Source organism: Pan troglodytes, chromosome 1, assembly GCF_028858775.2.
Source record: "Pan troglodytes isolate AG18354 chromosome 1, NHGRI_mPanTro3-v2.0_pri, whole genome shotgun sequence".
Lineage (NCBI taxonomy): Eukaryota > Metazoa > Chordata > Mammalia > Primates > Hominidae > Pan > Pan troglodytes.
The window spans coordinates 144,193,195-144,212,364 of record NC_072398.2 but is presented as its reverse complement, the minus strand read 5'-3'; the positions used below and the strand labels follow the sequence as shown (position 1 = coordinate 144,212,364).

The window sequence follows — 19,170 nt, the reverse complement described above, 5'->3', positions numbered from 1 at the left end:
AAACATTAAAATGTTTTACTGGTATATGTGAACCAGTAAAGTGAAAAACATGTAAGGCTTTGCAAGCCATTTTTGAGATACTTGGAATTTCAGGTTCAGATACAGAGAAATCAAGGGTTAAATTTTGGCTGAATACTAACATTTCAAAGCTTGCCTGCTTGTTTTTCTTTTAGAACTCCGAAAATGTACTTACTGTTAAAAACAAACCTTTACTACCAATAATAATAACACATCATTATGCCTGAAAGCTTTACAAACCATAATACTTCAAACAGAATTCAGCATGTACAAGTCAAAGACAGTACTGGAAGGAAACAACAGAAATATGCTAACATTTTTTTCTCACCACAAACACAGGTATCTTACTAATTTAGTTTTAACTGGATAACTCAAATGATCTTTCCAGTCTACTTTATAATTTAAATAGATCTAAGAGTTTTGATGAAAATATTTAAAAGACGAGCAAGTTCACTATTAATCTGTTTGAACAGCAGGTTTTAAAACATAGTAGGTTTACCTGGAGAGACTGAACTACCTATCCTTGGCTCTGTTTTCAGATGTTAAAGGTGAGGTTAGGTGTCTCAAATTACTAGCAATAGGTGTGTAAACTAACAGTCCATATTCTTTTAAACCAGATTTCATGTTACAATTTATTGTAGACAATTAAGTGCCAGGTATTATGTGCTTTACTTTCATTTCAAGTTTCATCCAACACTGGGTTCTTACTATAAATGAACAAAAGCACCTATTATTTTTTGGCTTCATTTGGCCAGAAGTTAGGAAGACTGGAGAACTATAGGATCAAAGCATGTTATAGGGATTCTACTTCCCCTTTGCTTGACAATCATGGTGGAATGGGATCCTGGTATGCAACCATACTTCTCCTTCATATTTGCTTTGATTGAACTAATAGGCCAGACAAGAAATCAGTTGAGTTTTACTAAAAAATGTAAAAGCTTAGAGGCTTTTTTACACTTAAATTGATTAAGCAACTTACATTTTTACCTTATCTCAACTAAACCATCCAATGGAAGGAATATACTAGAAAACAGTACCTTTTTGGTTTCAAATTGTGCTTCCTCCTGACAGCATCCTCTGCAATCAGGATCCAGCTGAAGCAGGTTGAACTGTCCGAGAAGATCACAAGAGCTGCAGAGCAAGTTGCTAGAAAAGCCTAACTCTCTGCATGCCTCCGATGAAAACTCTGCCCCAAAAGCAGACACCTGAAAATAAAAAATGGGAAATAAAACACAATTCCATATTTATATTACAAAGCTTTCCAAAAAGAGAACACGGGGTTGTCAAAAACTAACACATTGAAGACAAGTTACTGAAATGTTTCATTTGGAGATAAATTCTTTTAAATTTTAATTTAATTTTATTTTTTTTTGAGACGGAGTCTTGCTGTCGCCAGGCTGGAGGGCAGTGGTGCAATCTCGGCTCACTGCAACCTCTGCCACCTGGGTTCAAGTGATTCTCCTGCCTCAGCCTCCCTAGTAGCTGGGATTACAGGCGCACGCCACCACGCCCAGCTAATTTTTGTATTTTTAATAGAGACGGGGGCCATGATGGTCTTGATCTCCTGACCTCGTGATCCGCCCACCTTGGCTTCCCAAAGTGTTGGGATTACAGGCATGAGCCACCTCGCCCAGCAATAAATTCTTTTTTAAACTCTGTAACCTTATGTAATAGTCTGGTTTCTCCCACCTCCCCTACAAGCTTTTTTTCTTAAACATCCATCATCTTTCAGCTTAGCTAAAATATGGATTAACAAGAAAAGACATATCATTGTTCATGATGTTTATCACAGAAATATTTTCTTAAAGATTTGTTTTAAAAAGGAATTTTCTTATAAGAAAAAATAATTTTTGTTTCATTTTAAGAACTCAACATCTGTTCATATGGGTCTATGGAGTAAGATTAACTGTAGGGTTTATCTACAGTCACATCCAGCAGAAGAAGGACGGGAAAGGGGATGGTGCAGACAAGAGCACGCCAGAATTCAAACTTTTGGTTTTAGGTAATAGTGCCACCACTTACAAGATTCGTGACCCTGGGCAAACTATCCTCCCTAAGCTTTAATTTCCTCACTCATAAATTAAGGGGCAATACTTCCTACATAAAACAGATTGCTATGGTTACTTTACATAAATCGTTACATTTAATCAGAGATGATTTAATCAATCAGAATGGCTGACAAAAGCAGGCTTTCAACAATATTCCCTTCCCTCATCCATTCTTTTTTACCTATCAGTGAATGTGGTATACCTCCATTTGTCTAAGGCCAATCCCTCTACTTCCTCTTTGGATTCTATCTTAACAGATACTTCATTTCATCAATACTTCAACCTTTAGCTATATTTAAGCCCTATGGTCCTAACTGCTCTTCCCACATTCTGTCATTTCTGAATTGTTACTATAACTTGGTTTCTATTATCTTTATTTTTTCCTAACATCCCAAACTCATTAATATAGCCTGGTTTCTGCTCCTACTACTCCACAAAATTTGCCCAAAATTACCAAATGCAAAGGCATTCAAAACTGTTCTGCTTCAACTACCCCGTCCAAAGGCCTGTCCTCCTTTACTTTTCTCTTCTATGCATCTCTTAAATGCTATTGTTTCCCACAGTTCTGTTTTTGGTTCTCTCTTAGCTTTACATGCCTTCTATTTATTACTGCATATTTATCCATGGCTTCAGATATGCATTTATTGAAAACTCTCAAGTATTTTTCTTGAATGTCAGGCTTCCAAAGCCAACAGTCCACTCAATATCACATTTAGGTGTTGAATATGCATTGCAAGTTCAAAATCTGCAACAGTGAAACTTATATTTTTCTTAAATCTATTCTTCCTAAGGTATTCAGTATCTTAGTAAAATGGCATCATTTCTCTGACAAGCTAGTTGCCCAGATCAGTCATCCTACTGACCCACACTCCATATTCTTCACCATTCTCACAACCAATTAATATATTTTCATAATTCTCTTAAAAAGCTCTCAAGTCTTTTCCTGCCTCAGTGGCTTAAATGCTCACTGCCAAGGCTACTTCTCATTACTTCCTCAATTCCTCCTGCTATAAGGAATTCCTATAGTACCTTGAAGTATAAAAGCCCTACTCAAACACACTTTTGCTCACAGTCTCCCCTATATTTAAGGTTCTGTTTCCACTTCTTCACCTTGTAACATCCTACTTATTTTCAAGAATCTAATCAGTATTAGTCTTTTAGGAAGCTTTCACTGACCAAAAAAATCAGATCTCAATCTTTAGCCAGAGTACTTTTCTTCTCCGAGAAAGTTGTGCACAGTTGTAAAACAGTACCGTTTGTGACACTGTACTATGTAAATCTGACTCCTCAACAATACTATGAACTCTTCTGAAGGCAAGCATTAAGTTGTTTCTCTGTCTTTCCCTCACTTGTGACAGTTTTCATATATCTGTTGGATAAATAAATTGGACAAAGCCATAGCTTCAGGTAGGGGAAATTTCAGATTAACTGCAACTGACTGATCTTCTAGACTAAGGGTATGCAAACTTTATGTGAAGGGCCAGATAATTTTGTTAGGCTTTTGTGGCCATATGGTTTCTGTACAACTATTTAACTCAGCTATGGCAGTGCAAAAACTAGTCACAGATAACACATGAATGAATGAATGAGTGTGTCTGTGTTCCAATGAAACTTTGCTTCATTTTGTTACTTATGTTAATTTGTTCTACAAAAACCGGGTTGACTGAATTTGGCCTACCAGCTGCAGTGTGTCAATCCTTTTCTAAACTCACCAGGTAGATTAATATCCAGTGGCATTTCCCAATGAAAAGAAAATTTAAGTACTTGTTGGCATATTCACCCAAAATGCTGATTTGATATTTTATACATCTTTAATCCTATCTCTGTAATAATGTCATATGTATAATTTTTCAAAACAGATGAGACATCCCAGCCTAGTGGGAGGGAACTGTGACTTTATTGGTTAATTTGTGTGTTTGATCTCTCTAGTTTAACTATAAAACACTTGCTACCATCCTAGTACTTTGGGTAATTTCTCCATCAGTAAAGTGATCTGCCTCATTTATTTCACAGGATAATTTGAAAATCAAATATAACAATGAGCAGATTGTGTTTTCCAAAAACAAGACAATCAATATGTATCAAAGGCTGCATCAATGTGTACATATCATTTCACATGTTCTTACAATGTTAGTCCTCCACTGAGAAGTGGGGTCTATGTTCCCTCCCCTTGAATCTGGGCACGGGCCATGACTGTTCTGAACAACAGAGTTTAAAGGAAGTTATGTGATTCTGAGGGTAGGTCGTAAAAGAGCAAACAGCCTCTGCCTGGCTAGTATTCTTTCTTTCTAGGAACATCAACTTTGGAACTTAGCCAACCTGCTGTAAAGAAGTCTATACAAGAGAGACAACATGGAAGGGCCCATGTAGAGAGCAACTGAAAACTCCAGCTGACAACCAGTATCAGCTACTAGACATGTGAGTAAACCACCTTCAGATTTCAGGCCCTAGTGTTTCAACTGAGGTCTGAGACATCATAGAACAGACAAGCCATCCCTGCTGTGCCCTGTCAGAATTGCTAACTCACAAGATTTGAAAGCAAAATAACCAATTGTTTTATGTCACTAAATTTTAGGGTAATTCTGTTTTGCAGCCATAGTTACTGAAAGAGGCAATAAGAATGAAATCACTTTGGAAACTGTGAACTCCTTAACAAACGTATAAAACTGTTACCAAAACCTTTTAAACAACAAAATAAGAACCTCAAATGAATAATCATGCAATTATACTATTTGGTTTTATTCTGGCATTTATGGAGCACCTACTGACAGGTAGCATGACTATGCAAAACATCACGTATTTCAAAGTCTTAACACACATCTAGATTCAAATGCCATCACAGAGCAACCTTATTTCTAAACAGGGAGTATTATCATTTATCTCGTGGAGTTTTGAGGATTAAAGAAGCAAGTGCACAGAAAGCATCTAGCATCCCGCCCAGTACACAGTAGGTACTGAATACATGTTGGTATTAGGCTCACCTTCCACTGTGAAAGCACACTTAAAAATCACAAAACACTATATAAATGTTTTTATCACTATACTAGACATGGGATAAAAGATAAGTATAGGGGAGATACAAGGTATCGAGTTTCTTAGGTAAACTACTTTTTTCTGGCTGTTCTATCACTGGTTTTGCAGACTTAAGGCTTTGAATTTAAGGACATCAGAAAGTATTTTTAAGTACCTGACAGATAAATGCTAATATATGAGAGTTTGATATTATTCCTGCCATCCTTTAATTGCCAAAAGTAACTGATTGGCATTTAAATTTGCACATTAAGATCAAATATTAAATTTTAGATTAATTAGCCACACTTGTAAGAAAGACAAAGCTTCTAAGGACAGGGTTCCTGGCTAGGATAACCATTTAGCTTTCTCTATTTCAAAGCAAAATTGACAAATTAAGAGGTTCAGCTGGATGTGGTGGCTCACGTCTATAATCTCAGCGCTTTGGTAGGCCAAGGTGGGTGGATCACCTAAGGTCAGGAGTTTGAGACCAGCCTGGCCAACATGGTGAAACCCCGTCTCTACTAATAATACAAAAAAATTAGCCGGGGTGGTGGTGCACACCTGTAATCTGAGTTACTCAGGAGGCTGAGGCAGGAGAATCGCTTGAACCCGGGAGGCGGAGATTGCAGTAAGCTGAGATTGCACCATTGCACTCCAGCCTGGGCGGTAAGTGTGAATCGCCATCTCAAAAAAAAAAAAAAAAAGGCTCTATTCCCTCCTTCTCCATGCATTACTCACTGTTTTATTTTTCCAGTATTAATGAGTTCCTTCTAGATGAGAGTTGGCAGCAGAGAAACTGGGTTAACTGTACTATACCATTACCTTAAAAATCTGATCTAGCTATATATTTTGTTACACTTACACCTACATATTCGTTGTCTCTTCACTGGTCTTTATAACTTTCAGGAAACTCAGAGGTTTCTCATGTAATTCTGAGCAAACTCCAAATCTGAGACAAAAGCAAATAGATGGGATTACAGAATGAACTCCATGAAAATGAATACCAGAAACATGGCCATTACAGCAAGCTCTTATAAACCAGCAGATAGTTTGTTAAGTACTTTACATTATTATTCCATCTAATCTTAACCATCTTGTGAAAAAGGTATTGTTATCACCATTTTATAAAGAAAGAAACAGGTTTAGGATAGTTAAGGTAATTTGTCTAAGACCACACAGGAAACAAGAGATGACAGCAACAAGATTCTAATTCTGGCCTGCTCTCTATGCCCCTAACCACTGTTACTGACTACCATATTTCACAGAACCCATGATACACCATTATCATATGTACCACTAATAACAAAAGCACTAACAATTTTAACTGTGTGATCCGTAAGGCCCAGTGAGATATTAACCTGTGAAGAAATGGAGTGGGGGGCATCTCAGAAAGAATGATACACAATTATCATTCTATACTGCTTTTTAGTGTAGTGCCTTTTTGAATGAGAAAACATTACACATGATCTGAAGGAAGGATTGAATATCATCACTTAGTTCTGGGGAGCGTTAATAAACAGCTCCCTAAGACTGTACTAAAATATCACTTTTCTATTGCTTATTTAAGCATACTCAATGTATTTTCAGATTAAATAACTTGATATCCAGTTGTTACCTCACTGAAATATTGACAAATATGCAGTTATTAACTTGAAATTAAAGCTATTCAGAGGAGTAGACAGTGATAAAAACTCAACTTGTCAAGTATAAGAAACTCAGAGGTATCAATTAACAAAACACGAGTGCAGTCCCAATGACAGTTTTATCCATAGCAGTATCTCAATCTCAAAGTGTCAAGAAATTGTTCCCTCATCCCCCTTTAATTCCTATGGAAGTTTCCAAAGATTTCACTACTGCCAACTACTTATGCCACCTGATCTTTTTTTCCCCTTGGGCTAACTGTGACATGCAGTTTCCAACTTCTTACTGCTTTTTCAACAATTATCTATACTCCTTTTCATTTTCAAGGTTTTTCTTGCTTTCTTTTCTTAAAAGCACTAGTTACTACAGAAGAGACATGAATAAACCTTAGGGAAGTTATAACAGTTCAATAAGGGTGAATTGTCCAGTACTCTCTCTTTTCTGAGTCATTTTTGTATTTTTGAGAGTGGCTGGGCTTCCTCACTGCTCTACACAAATTGCAAATATCCTGATGACTTTGATGGCATGGAGCAACAACACAAATGAACTGGGGCCATTTACGCTTCAGAGGGATTTAAATGTACAAATACATATGAGACACAACGAAGGGAATATAAAATAAAAATGGTCCCTGTATTCTCTTTGGCTACATTCTAATTGGCACGGGGACGGGAGGAGTGGAGGGATACTAACATACACACACACAGAGCTATGATTTGGTTAAGACCATGTGGATTTGTGTAATACAGTATAAAGTATGATGATACAAGGCCGGGGTGGTGGCTCAAGCCTGTAATCCCAGCACCTTGGGAGGCTGACGCGGGTGGATCACAGGGTCAGGAGTTCAAGACCAGCCTGGCCAACATGGTGAAACCCCGTCTCCACTAAAGATACAAAAAATTAGCTGGGCATGGGGGCGCGTGCCTGTAATCATAGCTACTTGGGAGGCTGATGCAGGAGAGTCGCTTGAACCCGAGAGGCGGAGATTGCACCACCGCACTTCATCCCGGGTGACAGTGCGAGACTTCGTCTCAAAAAAAAAAAAAAAAGTATGATGATACAATACGCAAGGGAGAAATTACATCTAACTTTGCAAGTCTGGAAGTGGAATGTGAGTTAAGCTTTGCATTCTATTGAAACATCTTAGTTCAGGGAGAAAGAGATAAAGAAACAAAGGCCAAGAGTAAATTAATTTGCCTTAGTCAGTTATTAGAAGTTAAAACTAAAAAATACATTTCGTTAAAGTAGTGTACTTCCCACTAAATTATACGTCATGAGTATGAATTCAATAGGCAGAGTTTGAGAGAAAAAGGCTGTGTATGATGGCTGTCTTTGGGAATATTTGGCGGAATGGTGTGGCTGTGGCTGATAACCCAGTAGTTTTATTTGATGGTAAGTTAGGATGTTCCATCCTGTGGGGGTCACATTCACAAAAAAATGGGTAAGTTGATTCCTGCCTCAAAAGGTTTCAGTCTGGCTGGGTGCGGTGGCTCACGCCTGTAATCCCAGCACTTTGGGAGGCTGAGGCAGGCAGATCATGAGGTCAAGAGATCAAGACCATCCTGGCCAACATGGTGAAACCCCGTCTCTACTAAAAATACAAAAATTAGCTGGGCGTGGTGGCGTGCACCTGTAATCCCAGCTACTTGGGAGGCTGAGGCAGGAGACTGGCTTGATCCCGGGAGGCAGAGGTTGCAGTAAGCCGAGATAATGCCACCGCACTCCAGCCTGGCAACAGAGCAAGACTCCATCTCAAAAAAAAAAAAAAAAAAAAAAGGTTTCAGTCTAACATGTACTTACCAGCTAGAGTTGCACAGCTACCACAAATTTTTGAATCATATCTAAGGCAGAGTCCAAGCACGTGTATTTTTTAACCTCTCCTCCTCCCAACAATTTTCATCTACACACCTCCAGTTGGGATCACTGATAATAGAGCTCTATGAAGGTAACTGAAGCTGATTTTAATAGTTTCCAAACAGATTTCATACTTTCAGGTTTTCAGGCCTTTGCTTGTGGATTCTCTAACTCATTCATCAAACATTTCACTTATACATCAAGTACAGTACTACTCTGTATATGTGTCACTAGAGATAAAACAGTCAACAGGAAAGACAGGGTACTTCCCTTTGGGAGTGGGTAGGAGAATGCCAAAGAACAAGAAATTATTAAAGAAAACTATGGAACGTATCTCAGAGAACAAATATTGATCACCACTGGAGCACATAGAAAGACTCTTAATCCAAACTTGAGGTATAGCGAAGCTTTGTTGGAGGAAGTGATTTTTCTGCTAAGAACAGAAAGAGAGTAAGTAGAAGACAGCCATTTTTGTTGTAGGGTAGGAGAAAGGGAGGAAAGGATGAGAAGCTGGGAAGCAGCTTCTAGGTAATGAAAACACCATGCTCAAAGGTCTGGTGAGGGAGAATACAGTATGTGAAATAAGCTAAACAAGTGATGCCAATTCTCCACTTGTACCTTTCTGCTCTCCTAATAGAAGTAAATGTTGGGGAATAAGCCTGGATAGACAAACAAGTGCCTCCTTAAGGAACATTGAGGAAGACAGACTTCACCTTAAAAACAATAAGCAGCCACTGAAGAGTTTTAATCATGACAGATTAAAATTTCAGGCAGATCACTTGATGCACTGTAGAGACTGGAAATGAAATAATGAGATGGGAGACTAGTTAAGGAAGCTGTTGTAATTCTAGGCAAAGATAGTAGCCTGAATATAAGTACTAACTGTGGAAACAAAATTATTAAGTGGACTGGCTTAGAGATTTTTAAGGCTTTAACGACTAATTGAATTCAGACAGTGAAAGGAAAGAGAATTTAAAATGACTATTTTTTTTTTTTTTGAGACAGAGTCCTGCTCTGTTACCCAGACTGGAGTGCAATGGTGCAATCTCAGCTCAGTGCAACCTCCACCTCCTGGGTTCAAGTGATTCTCCTGCCTCAGCCTCCCGAGTAGGCATGCGCCACCACGCCCAGCTAATTTTTATATTTTTACTAGAGACGGGGTTTCACCGTGTTGGCCAGACTAGTCTTGAACTCCTGACCTCAGGTGATTTGCCCACCTCGGCCTCCCAAAGTGCACTGGAATGAGCCACCAGAACTGGCCAAAAATGACTAATTTTTGGCTTGGGCAATTGGGAAGCTGACAAAGGCAAAGCCAACCATTTAGATTCTGAATACAGCCAGGGATAATTCAAACGGTGAGCCAAGACGCTGTTATTTCTGAGGAGAGAGATGTTTATGGCCTGAGTGATTAACAATAAGTGGATGGATTTGAGATATTTAGGAATTAAAATCAGTAAGTTTCAGCAATTCCCTGGATATGAGATATGTAAGGAAAGGAGTCAAATATGACATTCAAATTTCTGGTTTGGATTCTGTGCACAGTCACTGTGGTACGCTGTTTAATTAATTCCTATCATTATTACATATGGAATTAGTTAATTCCATAAATACCTCCTATCCTGGTATGCACACTTTGCAAAGTGACTCTGTCATTCCTCCCATGTAGAGATGAAATCTATTTCTCCATCCCTGAAATGTGAACTAGTCTTGTGACTTGCTTTGAGAAATATGTGATGGAAGTAATATATGTGATTTCCAAGGCAAGGCTTTAGAAAGGCATTGTAGCTTTTGCTCTTTTGGAGTGCTGCCCTGAGAGTGCCATGAAAAGAAGTTGGTCTAGCCGACTGGAGGATGAGAGGTCACACGGAACAGAACCAAGTCCTCGAGCTGACAGCACCAACTATAAACAGTGGTAATCCTGGAACCTTTCGGTTTAGCTGACCTACTAGGTCAACAAAAAGCATAAATGAGGCCAGGGGAAAACCAACATAGGTGGAGTAGTTCTACTCCACTGACCCAGAATTATGAGAAATCATTGCTGTTTTAAGCTACTAGGTTTTAGGGCGGTTACACAGCTATAGACAACCGACAGTCAAAGACAGAGGGAGATCAAAAAAAGACAACCTGAAATGTTATCTCGAATGACCTAAAGATGTGCAAAAACCCTTAAACAGTAGAAAGTTTAGGGAGAGGTGATCCAGTAATTCCTAGCACCAAATGCCTGAATAACAAGATAATTGGAATGTTAATTACAGAAGTTAAGAATCCACCTTTTGGTTAAAGTAGCCAAAGCAAACAGCCAGGATGCTTTCAAGCTCTTTGAGAAAGGTAAGTACAGGTGTTCATAGAGGACTCCGGTGTAGTCCCTAACACCCTCGACCTTGGATAAGTAAATTAAACCAGGTCTCCTTATTAGAGACTACCCGAAGAATTAAGCTAGGATAAAAAAACGTAAAAGCTTTCAGCACTGTGCCTAAAATTTTACTATTCACACAGCAGAACATGGATATGAGAAGAAATAAGTTAAAAGTACACTTTTCCCATTCAAAGGTCACCCAACTATTCTGCCAATAGAGCAAAATGAAATAAAAAACGCTGCCTTATTTTAAAGAAGACAACGAACATCATTTAAAAAACTAACTTCAAAAATGAATTATACTTTGGTATAGATAGCTCCTTTTACTCCAACAACATTGTTTAAAAGCACAAATCGCACTCAAGCGCAGCCAGCCGTATATGAATAGCAGAGGAGAACGGAAGTTAAGAGACTAACAGAAGTAGTGAAAATGAAAGAGCACGCGCGCGAGAGAGGTAAACAGAAACTGTTCGCCTGGACCAACGACTTGAAGACTTGCCTCTAAGAGTTGGAAGTCTCGTCATGAGTCTCTTGCATTTCTGTCCATTTAAAAACAACCTCCACTTCTTGCCAAGCTTTATTATTCCCCCCTCCCACCTGGTGTGGTTTACAGATTGTTTTTGGCAAGAGCCGTATAAGAGAAGCTAAGTACCCAAGACAATCTGAAGTCAAGAGAAAACTGCTGCTAGAAACCCAAGGCGGGGAAGGAAAAGGATCAACCGAGAAATTAAGCCACGTTGCATTCTGGCCGCAGCAGTCATTAAGGAAGCGCAGTCCTCCCCACCCTTTTCAACCAGGACCGAATGTTGCGTCTTCCTCAGCTGCAATCTCTCCTACTCTCCCTGTGGCAGCTGCGAAGGTGATCTACACTCACCGCTTGAAGCACAGTCGCCAACAACAACCGTAGCCCAAACGCCGGCACCAGACACCCACTTGGCCCAGCCGCCATCGCTACCATTTTCCGCAGGTTTCTGGCTGCCTAGAAGGACCCCTAAGCTAGGGGCGTCCACTCCAGAGCCTGATCCAAAACAGAACGCTAACGGCCGTTGCCCTTACATCTCTCATTTGGAAGTGACAGGTATTAAATAATGGCATATGAAAGCTTAAAAGTCATCAAATACAATCACTGGGTGCTTTCGATTACCCAAATCAGGCACTTTCCTAAACTCCCCACTTCTTTACTTCTGCGGTCTCCTTTCTTTCATTCACGACACTTCGTCAAGCAGCCAAGAAGCCACGCCTTCGCCAGTTTTAGCCCCGCCTTCTTCTCCAAGTTTACCCAATTGAATGTCGTCTTGATTGAGCTCTGTGGCAGAGGAAACCAACCGTAAACCGAACCAGGAGCGAAGCGCAGGGGCTCTTCCGTCCAATAAGCGGACCCGAACGGGAGGAGGGGCGGGGCTTCTGGTTGCCGAGCAGCGTACGCGGATGCGTGCGCGTGGTGGCGGAGGGGGATGGGCGGGGGCGGGGATGAGGGCGGCGCAGCCGCAGCGCTGGTGGAGGGGCGCGCGGCCGCGAGCAAAGGAGGGAGGGAAGGAAGGAAGAGAGGGAGGCGGGCAAGCAGGCGGGCGCGGGGGTCGGGGACTGAGGCAGTAGAGGGAGGCGAGAGCCCGGCAGCAGCTTCGCGCTGTTTGCTGCGCGGGCTTTTGGAGGGGGCGGCCGTTGAGTCGGCTGAGGAGAAGGGGACACCAGCGGCGTTGGTGACAGCGCCTGGGGGAGGGGGACTGGAGAGGCGAGAAGGGGGGTCGCTGCGGTGGTTCTCTCGCTGTCGCGCTCTCTTTGCCTCGCTCCCGGCTCGGCGGGCTCCTCCCGGCGTCTCTCTCGCCTCCGGGGCCCCGCTCCCCGCCCCCCGCGGTATGTCTTGATCCCGAGCAGCGGGTTTCATGGGGCTCCTCAGGATTATGATGCCGCCCAAGTTGCAGCTGCTGGCGGTGGTGGCCTTCGCGGTGGCGATGCTCTTCTTGGAAAACCAGATCCAGAAACTGGAGGAGTCCCGCTCGAAGCTAGGTGAGGAACTGAACTGCCCCGGGCTGAGTGCTGTAGAAGGGGCCGAGGAGGCGCTGCCGCCGGAGCAAGTGGGCGTTCATCTAACCTGGGGTCTGGCTCGGGGGTTGAAAGCGGTTTCAAAGGGAACCGGGAACGAGGGGCAGCGAGAGCAAGAGCTCTAAGAATGGGTTGAATTAAGCTTGAGCGGCGTGCTGGGCTCGCGAGGTCACGGGGCAGAGGTTGCAAGGTTGGGCTTCCCTAGCCAAAGGGTAGCCCCGAAGTAGGCATTCCGCGGAGAGAGAGCGAGAGAGAAGACCGAACTCAGTGGGGAGCGTGTGTTGCTGGTCTCCGGAGACAGAAGCGCTTAGCATCGCGTGTTCTCTTGGAAGTCGTACAGGAAGCCCTGGCAATGTCAGACGAGGGGTATTCTAATTTGAGCTATGGGCATCTGGATACGAATTCTTTTGGGAGCTCATGAAGGGATAGGTGCGCAGAAATGGAAGGAGATGCTGGGATGACGGAGAGCAACATGTGAACACTGTAGCGAGTTGCACTCTTGTGCTCCGGGCAGCAAGGGACCTTGTAATTGCCAGCTGAGGGAGGCTGGCCGGGTAGTGCAGGAACGCGAGTGAAAAGCTTCATCGGACTACGGAAATGAGGGTCCGGAGATTTAAATTCTTTAGTGGCGCTAAACTGATGAATTGGGACTTGAGAATAGGGATGCCTATGTATGTTGCTTCGGGGCAGTGTTGATGTGAATTTCGAAGAGGAGGGAACGCTGAAGGGGAATTATGTAGTGAAGTTTGTGTTTGTTAAAGGAAAAGTAGGATTATGCGGAAAGCTAACCATATGGTTAAATACCTTAAAGGGTTAACAGGTGCTTTCATGGGTGAGGGGGTCTAAAGTACAAAAAGTTGGTGTGAAGTTGTGAAAGACAGGCCAGAAAAAAGCACAGATAATAGGTACTTTCGGATTAATAGGGCACTTTGGCATTTGGAAGAGCTCAGCATGGAGAGCGAGAGTTAAAAGAATGACAGTGATAAATTTTGATTTAAAAATGTACATGGCACTTAAAAATCAGCTCAAGAGGATGTAATCTGAATATGGAAAAGTAATGTGAAGTGTTTTTTGCATACTCTCACCTCAAAATCATTTTAAATACCTTTTGAGAAGCCAGCAAAAACAAAAACAAAAAACCCTCAGCAGTGTAATTTAGACTAAGAAATAGATGTTACTGTGAGTGGATGATTAATTTTTAGGAAAAATGTACCAGAAAATAATTGTAATATTATGTATAGTAGCTATTTTGGTACAAGGCTTTGCAAAAGCCTTGACATTTTAAAGAGCCTTGAAAGAAAAACCATCAAGTAAATCTGAGTGAAGTGCAACTAAAGTTGGAGGAAAACTAGAGATACTTCCAGTCCTCAATTCTAGAGTAAAATTTGAAGAGATACTCAGTTTATTTACGAATTCTTTTATTAATATATATCTTGTGTGGTGGGAAAAAATGTCCACTTTAAATATTGAAGGTTATCCAGTATGGTTTTTCTTTTCTTTTGGATCCATTTAGCGACATTCAGGGTCATATTCTGGCGTTATTAATGATCCAGCTCTACAGAAAAAAAGACTCCTCTTGAAGTGGAAAGTTATATTAAAATTAAAATTTGTGCTTATTTTTTGTTTTGTTACTATTTGGAATTCTCTGGAGTTGATTTCTTAGACACGTTACAGTGGGTTAGAATGACTTAAGTTTTTGATTTTCCTCCTTTCCTAACATTTCTTTCCCCATATACTTGAAAATTGCTTCCATAGACACAATCTGAATGATTTTTAAAAGAAAGTTACCTGAAGATGTATAATGCCACAGTTAAAATATAAAGTGCTTTCTTGTGATACAAGAAAGAAAATTTCATAAAAAGTAGTAAATATGCATCAAAATCCTCCTGGGACTGTAGATGGGTATATCTGGGACTACAGGTGGGTGTTACCATGCCTAGCAGAGGAAACCATATTTTGACAACCAGATTCTGTACTAGGCACTTTTCATCGTAGATACTCGTGTTTAAAGTAAGAACACCGTTTAAAGCCATTTTTGACCAGACACGGTGGCTCACGCCTGTAATCCCAGCACTTTGGGAGGCCGAGGCCGGCGGATCATTTGAGGTCAGGAGTTCGAGACCAGCCTCGCCAACATGGTGAAACCCTATCTCTACTAAAAATACAAAAATTAGTCGGGCGGGGTGGCGGGCGCCTGTAATCCCACCTACTCAGGAGGCTAAGGCATGAGAACCGCTTGAACCTGGGAGGCAGAGATTGCAGTGAGCCAAGATCACACCACTGCGCTCCAGCCTGGGCAATAGAGTGAGACTCAGTCTCAAAAAAAAAAAAAAAAACCAAAAAACAACAGAAAGCCATTTTTGCAGATGCAGGAACAGGCTTAGAGAGGTTATATAACTTGCCCAAGACTACATCGCATTTAAGTGGCAGAGCCAGGATTGCAACCCAGGTATGTATGATTCCAAATCAAGTGCTCCTTTAATTATGTCCGGCTGCTTAAGACTTTATATTGACATTACGCTGAGATTTAGGTATTTGAATAGAGTTTTAAAATTGTAATATCAGTGTTTAATTGCATTTATTGCTAAGAATGAATATCATTCAGAGAAAATTGAATTTCTGATACAAAGGAATTGGTTTAATGTAACGTCTGCCCCTTGTTTATATTCATGTAATGAACATAATTATGTTACCCAATGAAACAACTGAATTAGATAGCTTATTTTTACTATAGGAAAGAAAAATCTAGCTGTTTTCCATACGTGCAAAATCACAATGTTAAGAAAGCATTTTTATTTTGGCATAAAAAACCTATTAAACATTTTGTCCTTAAAAGTAGTTATTATCATTTTCATTGTAGAAGATTCCAAAGGATAGTATTGTCTGATAGTGGCTTTAATATACCTTGATTTGAGAGTACAGTATTTTGATGGTGAGACTTCTAATAGAGCAATAGATGTATTCAAAACTGAGGTGTACTCATTGACTACTTGGGAAATTCACTAATTAGGAATTCCTAAAAAAAAAAAATTCAGTAATACAGCTTTTTATTTTTATTTTTTAAAAACAAATATGGCATTGTAGTCCACATATTACAATGCAGCTTGCTTTTTTTGCCTTGAATGTTATACACATCTTTCCAGGTCAGTACATATAGATGTGACTTACTCATTCTATTAATAATAGCTGTATAATATTCCAAAGTATGCATGTATCATTAATTATTAAGCCATTATACTAGTAACGGACATTCAGTTTGTCTCCCATCTGTCGCGTGTGTGCGTGTGTATATATACATATATATATAATTTTTTTGAGTGTTTCTTTTCTTTCTTGGTATTATAAACAATTACAGGAAACATCCTTATATGTCCGTTTAACTCATGTTGATGTCATTTTGTGCTAGGATGAATTCTGTATGTGAGATTGCTGGGACAAAGAATATACATATTTTATAATTTAACAGATTTAAAAATCTACTTTTCAACATTTTTTTGTTTTTCAAAAGATGTAGTAATCTACACTGCCAGCACACATTCATTAGCACTAGAAGATAATCAGCTTTTAATTTTTGCCAGTGTGAGGCTGTGAAATGATATATTCAATTAATTTACCTTCTAATTTCTAGGTAGGTTGAACATCTTTACATATGTTTATTGCCCTTTTATTTGTTAATTTTTTCTGTTTTTCTATTGGGTGGTTTACTTTTTTTTTAAATGTTAGAATTAGTAATCCTTTATCTGTCATATGTCTTTTTAAAATTTTTTTTATTTTTATTTATTTATTTATTTATTTATTTATTTATTTTTTTGAGATGAGCCTTGCTCTGTCACCCAGGCTGGAGTGCAGTGGCACGATTTCGGCTCACTCCTGCCTCAGCCTCCCAAGTAGTGGGGATTACAGGTACGTGCCACCACGCCCAGGTAATTTTTGTATTTTTAGTAGAGACAGGATTTCACCATGTTGGCCAGGCTGGTCTTGAACTCCTGACCTCAAGTGATCTGCCCCCCTCTGCCTTCCAAAATGCTGGGATTACAGGCATGAGCCACTGCACCCGGCCTCTTGCATTTGTTTTTGTCCAAGTTTGCCATTTGTTTCTTGACTTTATGGTGTGTTTTGCTCATATAGAAGTTTTAAAATACACACAGTTAAATCTATCAATTTAGGGAAGTCGTTTTCATATGTTGCTTAGGAAGACTTAGCCAGAGCCAGGATTGTGTACATTTTCTGTATTTTATTATAGTATTTTATAGTTTATTACATTTGGCTCTTTAAACCATTTGTATGTTTACAGAGATTTATCATGATTTTCTCAGTAAATCATTTTTTCCAACTGTATGTTAACATTCCTTCTTTTAATCACATACTAAGTTTTCATATGTTCTTGGATCAATTTTGGATGCTATTTTCCATTAATCAGAGATTCTTTAAACCTCGGGGACCCATAAATAGGCTTCAAGCTATCAGCGAATTCCCTGAAATTATATACATAACTTTCATCAGATTTGCAAAGGAGTATGTGATTCCTTTAATGGCAAGGATCACAGATTTATAGTAGATGTTTCATATTTAGTGGACTTTTTTTTGTTTTTAGTAACATAACATGCAGATTGTGAGTTAAATTTAGGAGATAAGCTTATTACCTGTGAAAAAGAGAAGTTTTTCCAACTTCAAATGAAGTTAATACTTCATTGTATTAAAATGTAGACTGAATTTTCTAGTGAGAAATGGAAAAGGACAGGGAATCCAAATGAAAACTATTTAACTGTGACTCGTTACTATAAAATGTCAGAATTTGTGACTGGTAAAAAGTAGTTCTTCCCGAATTTCAAGAGCGCACTTGTTGCTAATATTGACTGGTCGAACAGTGCAGTGAAATATTTTTTCACATAAGTGATAGAACTATGTGCTTGGTAACTTTATTTTCTATAGGGTTTTAGCATTGTAAATAATATTTGTTGACTGTGTTCTTACATCCCTATATGGATTTATGAGCACATTAGGAATAATCTTTTACATGGGGAAAATAATTGAGAATGGATTATGTAATCATCCATTGGTGAGAATTAATGTTAGTCATTATGTTCTTAAAACTCTACTAGACTAAACAACTAATTCCAGGGCCAAGGTTGAGACTGCTTTTTGGAATTTGGTAGTTTTTACAAGTAAGTTCCTGAAACCATGCAGCAATACCTGTAAGATGTTCCAGAGAATGCTAGATTTCCTCACTTCTGAAATCATTTGGAAAACCTCATAGTAGCTACTGTGTTGAGGACTTTGGGTTAATAGGAATACAGTTATTCTAGAATTGGTAATTGGTGCCTCACTTATTAGTCTTGAATAGGATGTCTAGTGCCAATGGAGTAGTCACCTGAAATAGTTGATCTCAATTAAGATAATTCCAGGATGTCTGTCCACCACTCTGGTAGGCCTTCTAATAGCTTTTTGGCACTTAGAGAAATTGAAATAATAATGAATGTTCAAACATTGCTCTCCAGAAAGACCATTTTTGAAGGATGTACTTATAGATGAACTTCATAATCATGGTTCACTATAGCCTAGTTATTTTTAAGATCTACCCACCTACCAGTACCTGTACTTACGTATTCTGCCTTTCTGCCTGTTAACAATAGATGGTAACTGTCAGTGCTCCTGTTGAGTCATTTGTGCACCCGATTCTGATGCCTCACTTTCCTAAAGACATGGTTCCCGAAGCTTTCCCTCATTCTCCTGTCACAATGTATTCTTGAAAATTGCTAAGAGAGTGGATTTTAAGTGTTTTCACCATACCACAAAAAAGTATGTGAGGTAATGCATGTTGTCTTAATTAGCTTGATTTAGCCATCCATGATATATACATGTTTTAAAACATGTACATGATAAATATATACAGTTTTGTCAATTACAAATAAAAAAAAACTATCTTGGTAAATGTTCCAGGTGAATGTGAAAAATATGTATTCTGTTGTTATTGGCTGAAGTATGCTGTAGATGTCAGTTGGTTGGTAGTATTGTTATGGTGTTTTGTATTCTTGATTTTTTTCTGCCTCTTCATCAGTCATGGAGAGGGGTTTTGAAATCTTTGATAATTGTGGATTTGTCTGTTTTTCTTGTAGTTTTATGTCACTTTTTGCTTCATGTATTTTGAAGTGCTGTGATTAAGTATATGCACATTTAGGCTGTCATGTCTTCTTGATG

At 39.5% G+C, this 19,170-nt stretch overlaps 2 protein-coding genes across 3 annotated transcripts in view; one reads left to right on the top strand and one right to left on the bottom strand.

The window, feature by feature from the left end:
* The window catches only part of SELENOF (selenoprotein F), a 49,965-nt gene extending 37,756 nt beyond the window's left edge, over positions 1-12,209 (bottom strand). Inside the window, 2 exon segments of the mRNA NM_001145843.2 lie at positions 1,056-1,223; positions 11,804-12,209. Of these exon segments, the coding sequence (NP_001139315.1) occupies positions 1,056-1,223; positions 11,804-11,887 (252 nt within the window). The 5' untranslated portion in view covers positions 11,888-12,209.
* Positions 12,210-12,375: 166 nt separating this feature from the next.
* HS2ST1 (heparan sulfate 2-O-sulfotransferase 1) overlaps positions 12,376-19,170 on the top strand; it is a 197,809-nt gene continuing 191,014 nt past the window's right edge. For both annotated transcript variants that reach the window (XM_524759.8, XM_009424641.5), the window contains exon 1: positions 12,376-12,936. In XM_524759.8, the coding sequence (XP_524759.2) occupies positions 12,813-12,936 (124 nt within the window). In that variant the 5' untranslated portion in view covers positions 12,376-12,812. The remainder of the gene's footprint in view (positions 12,937-19,170) is intronic.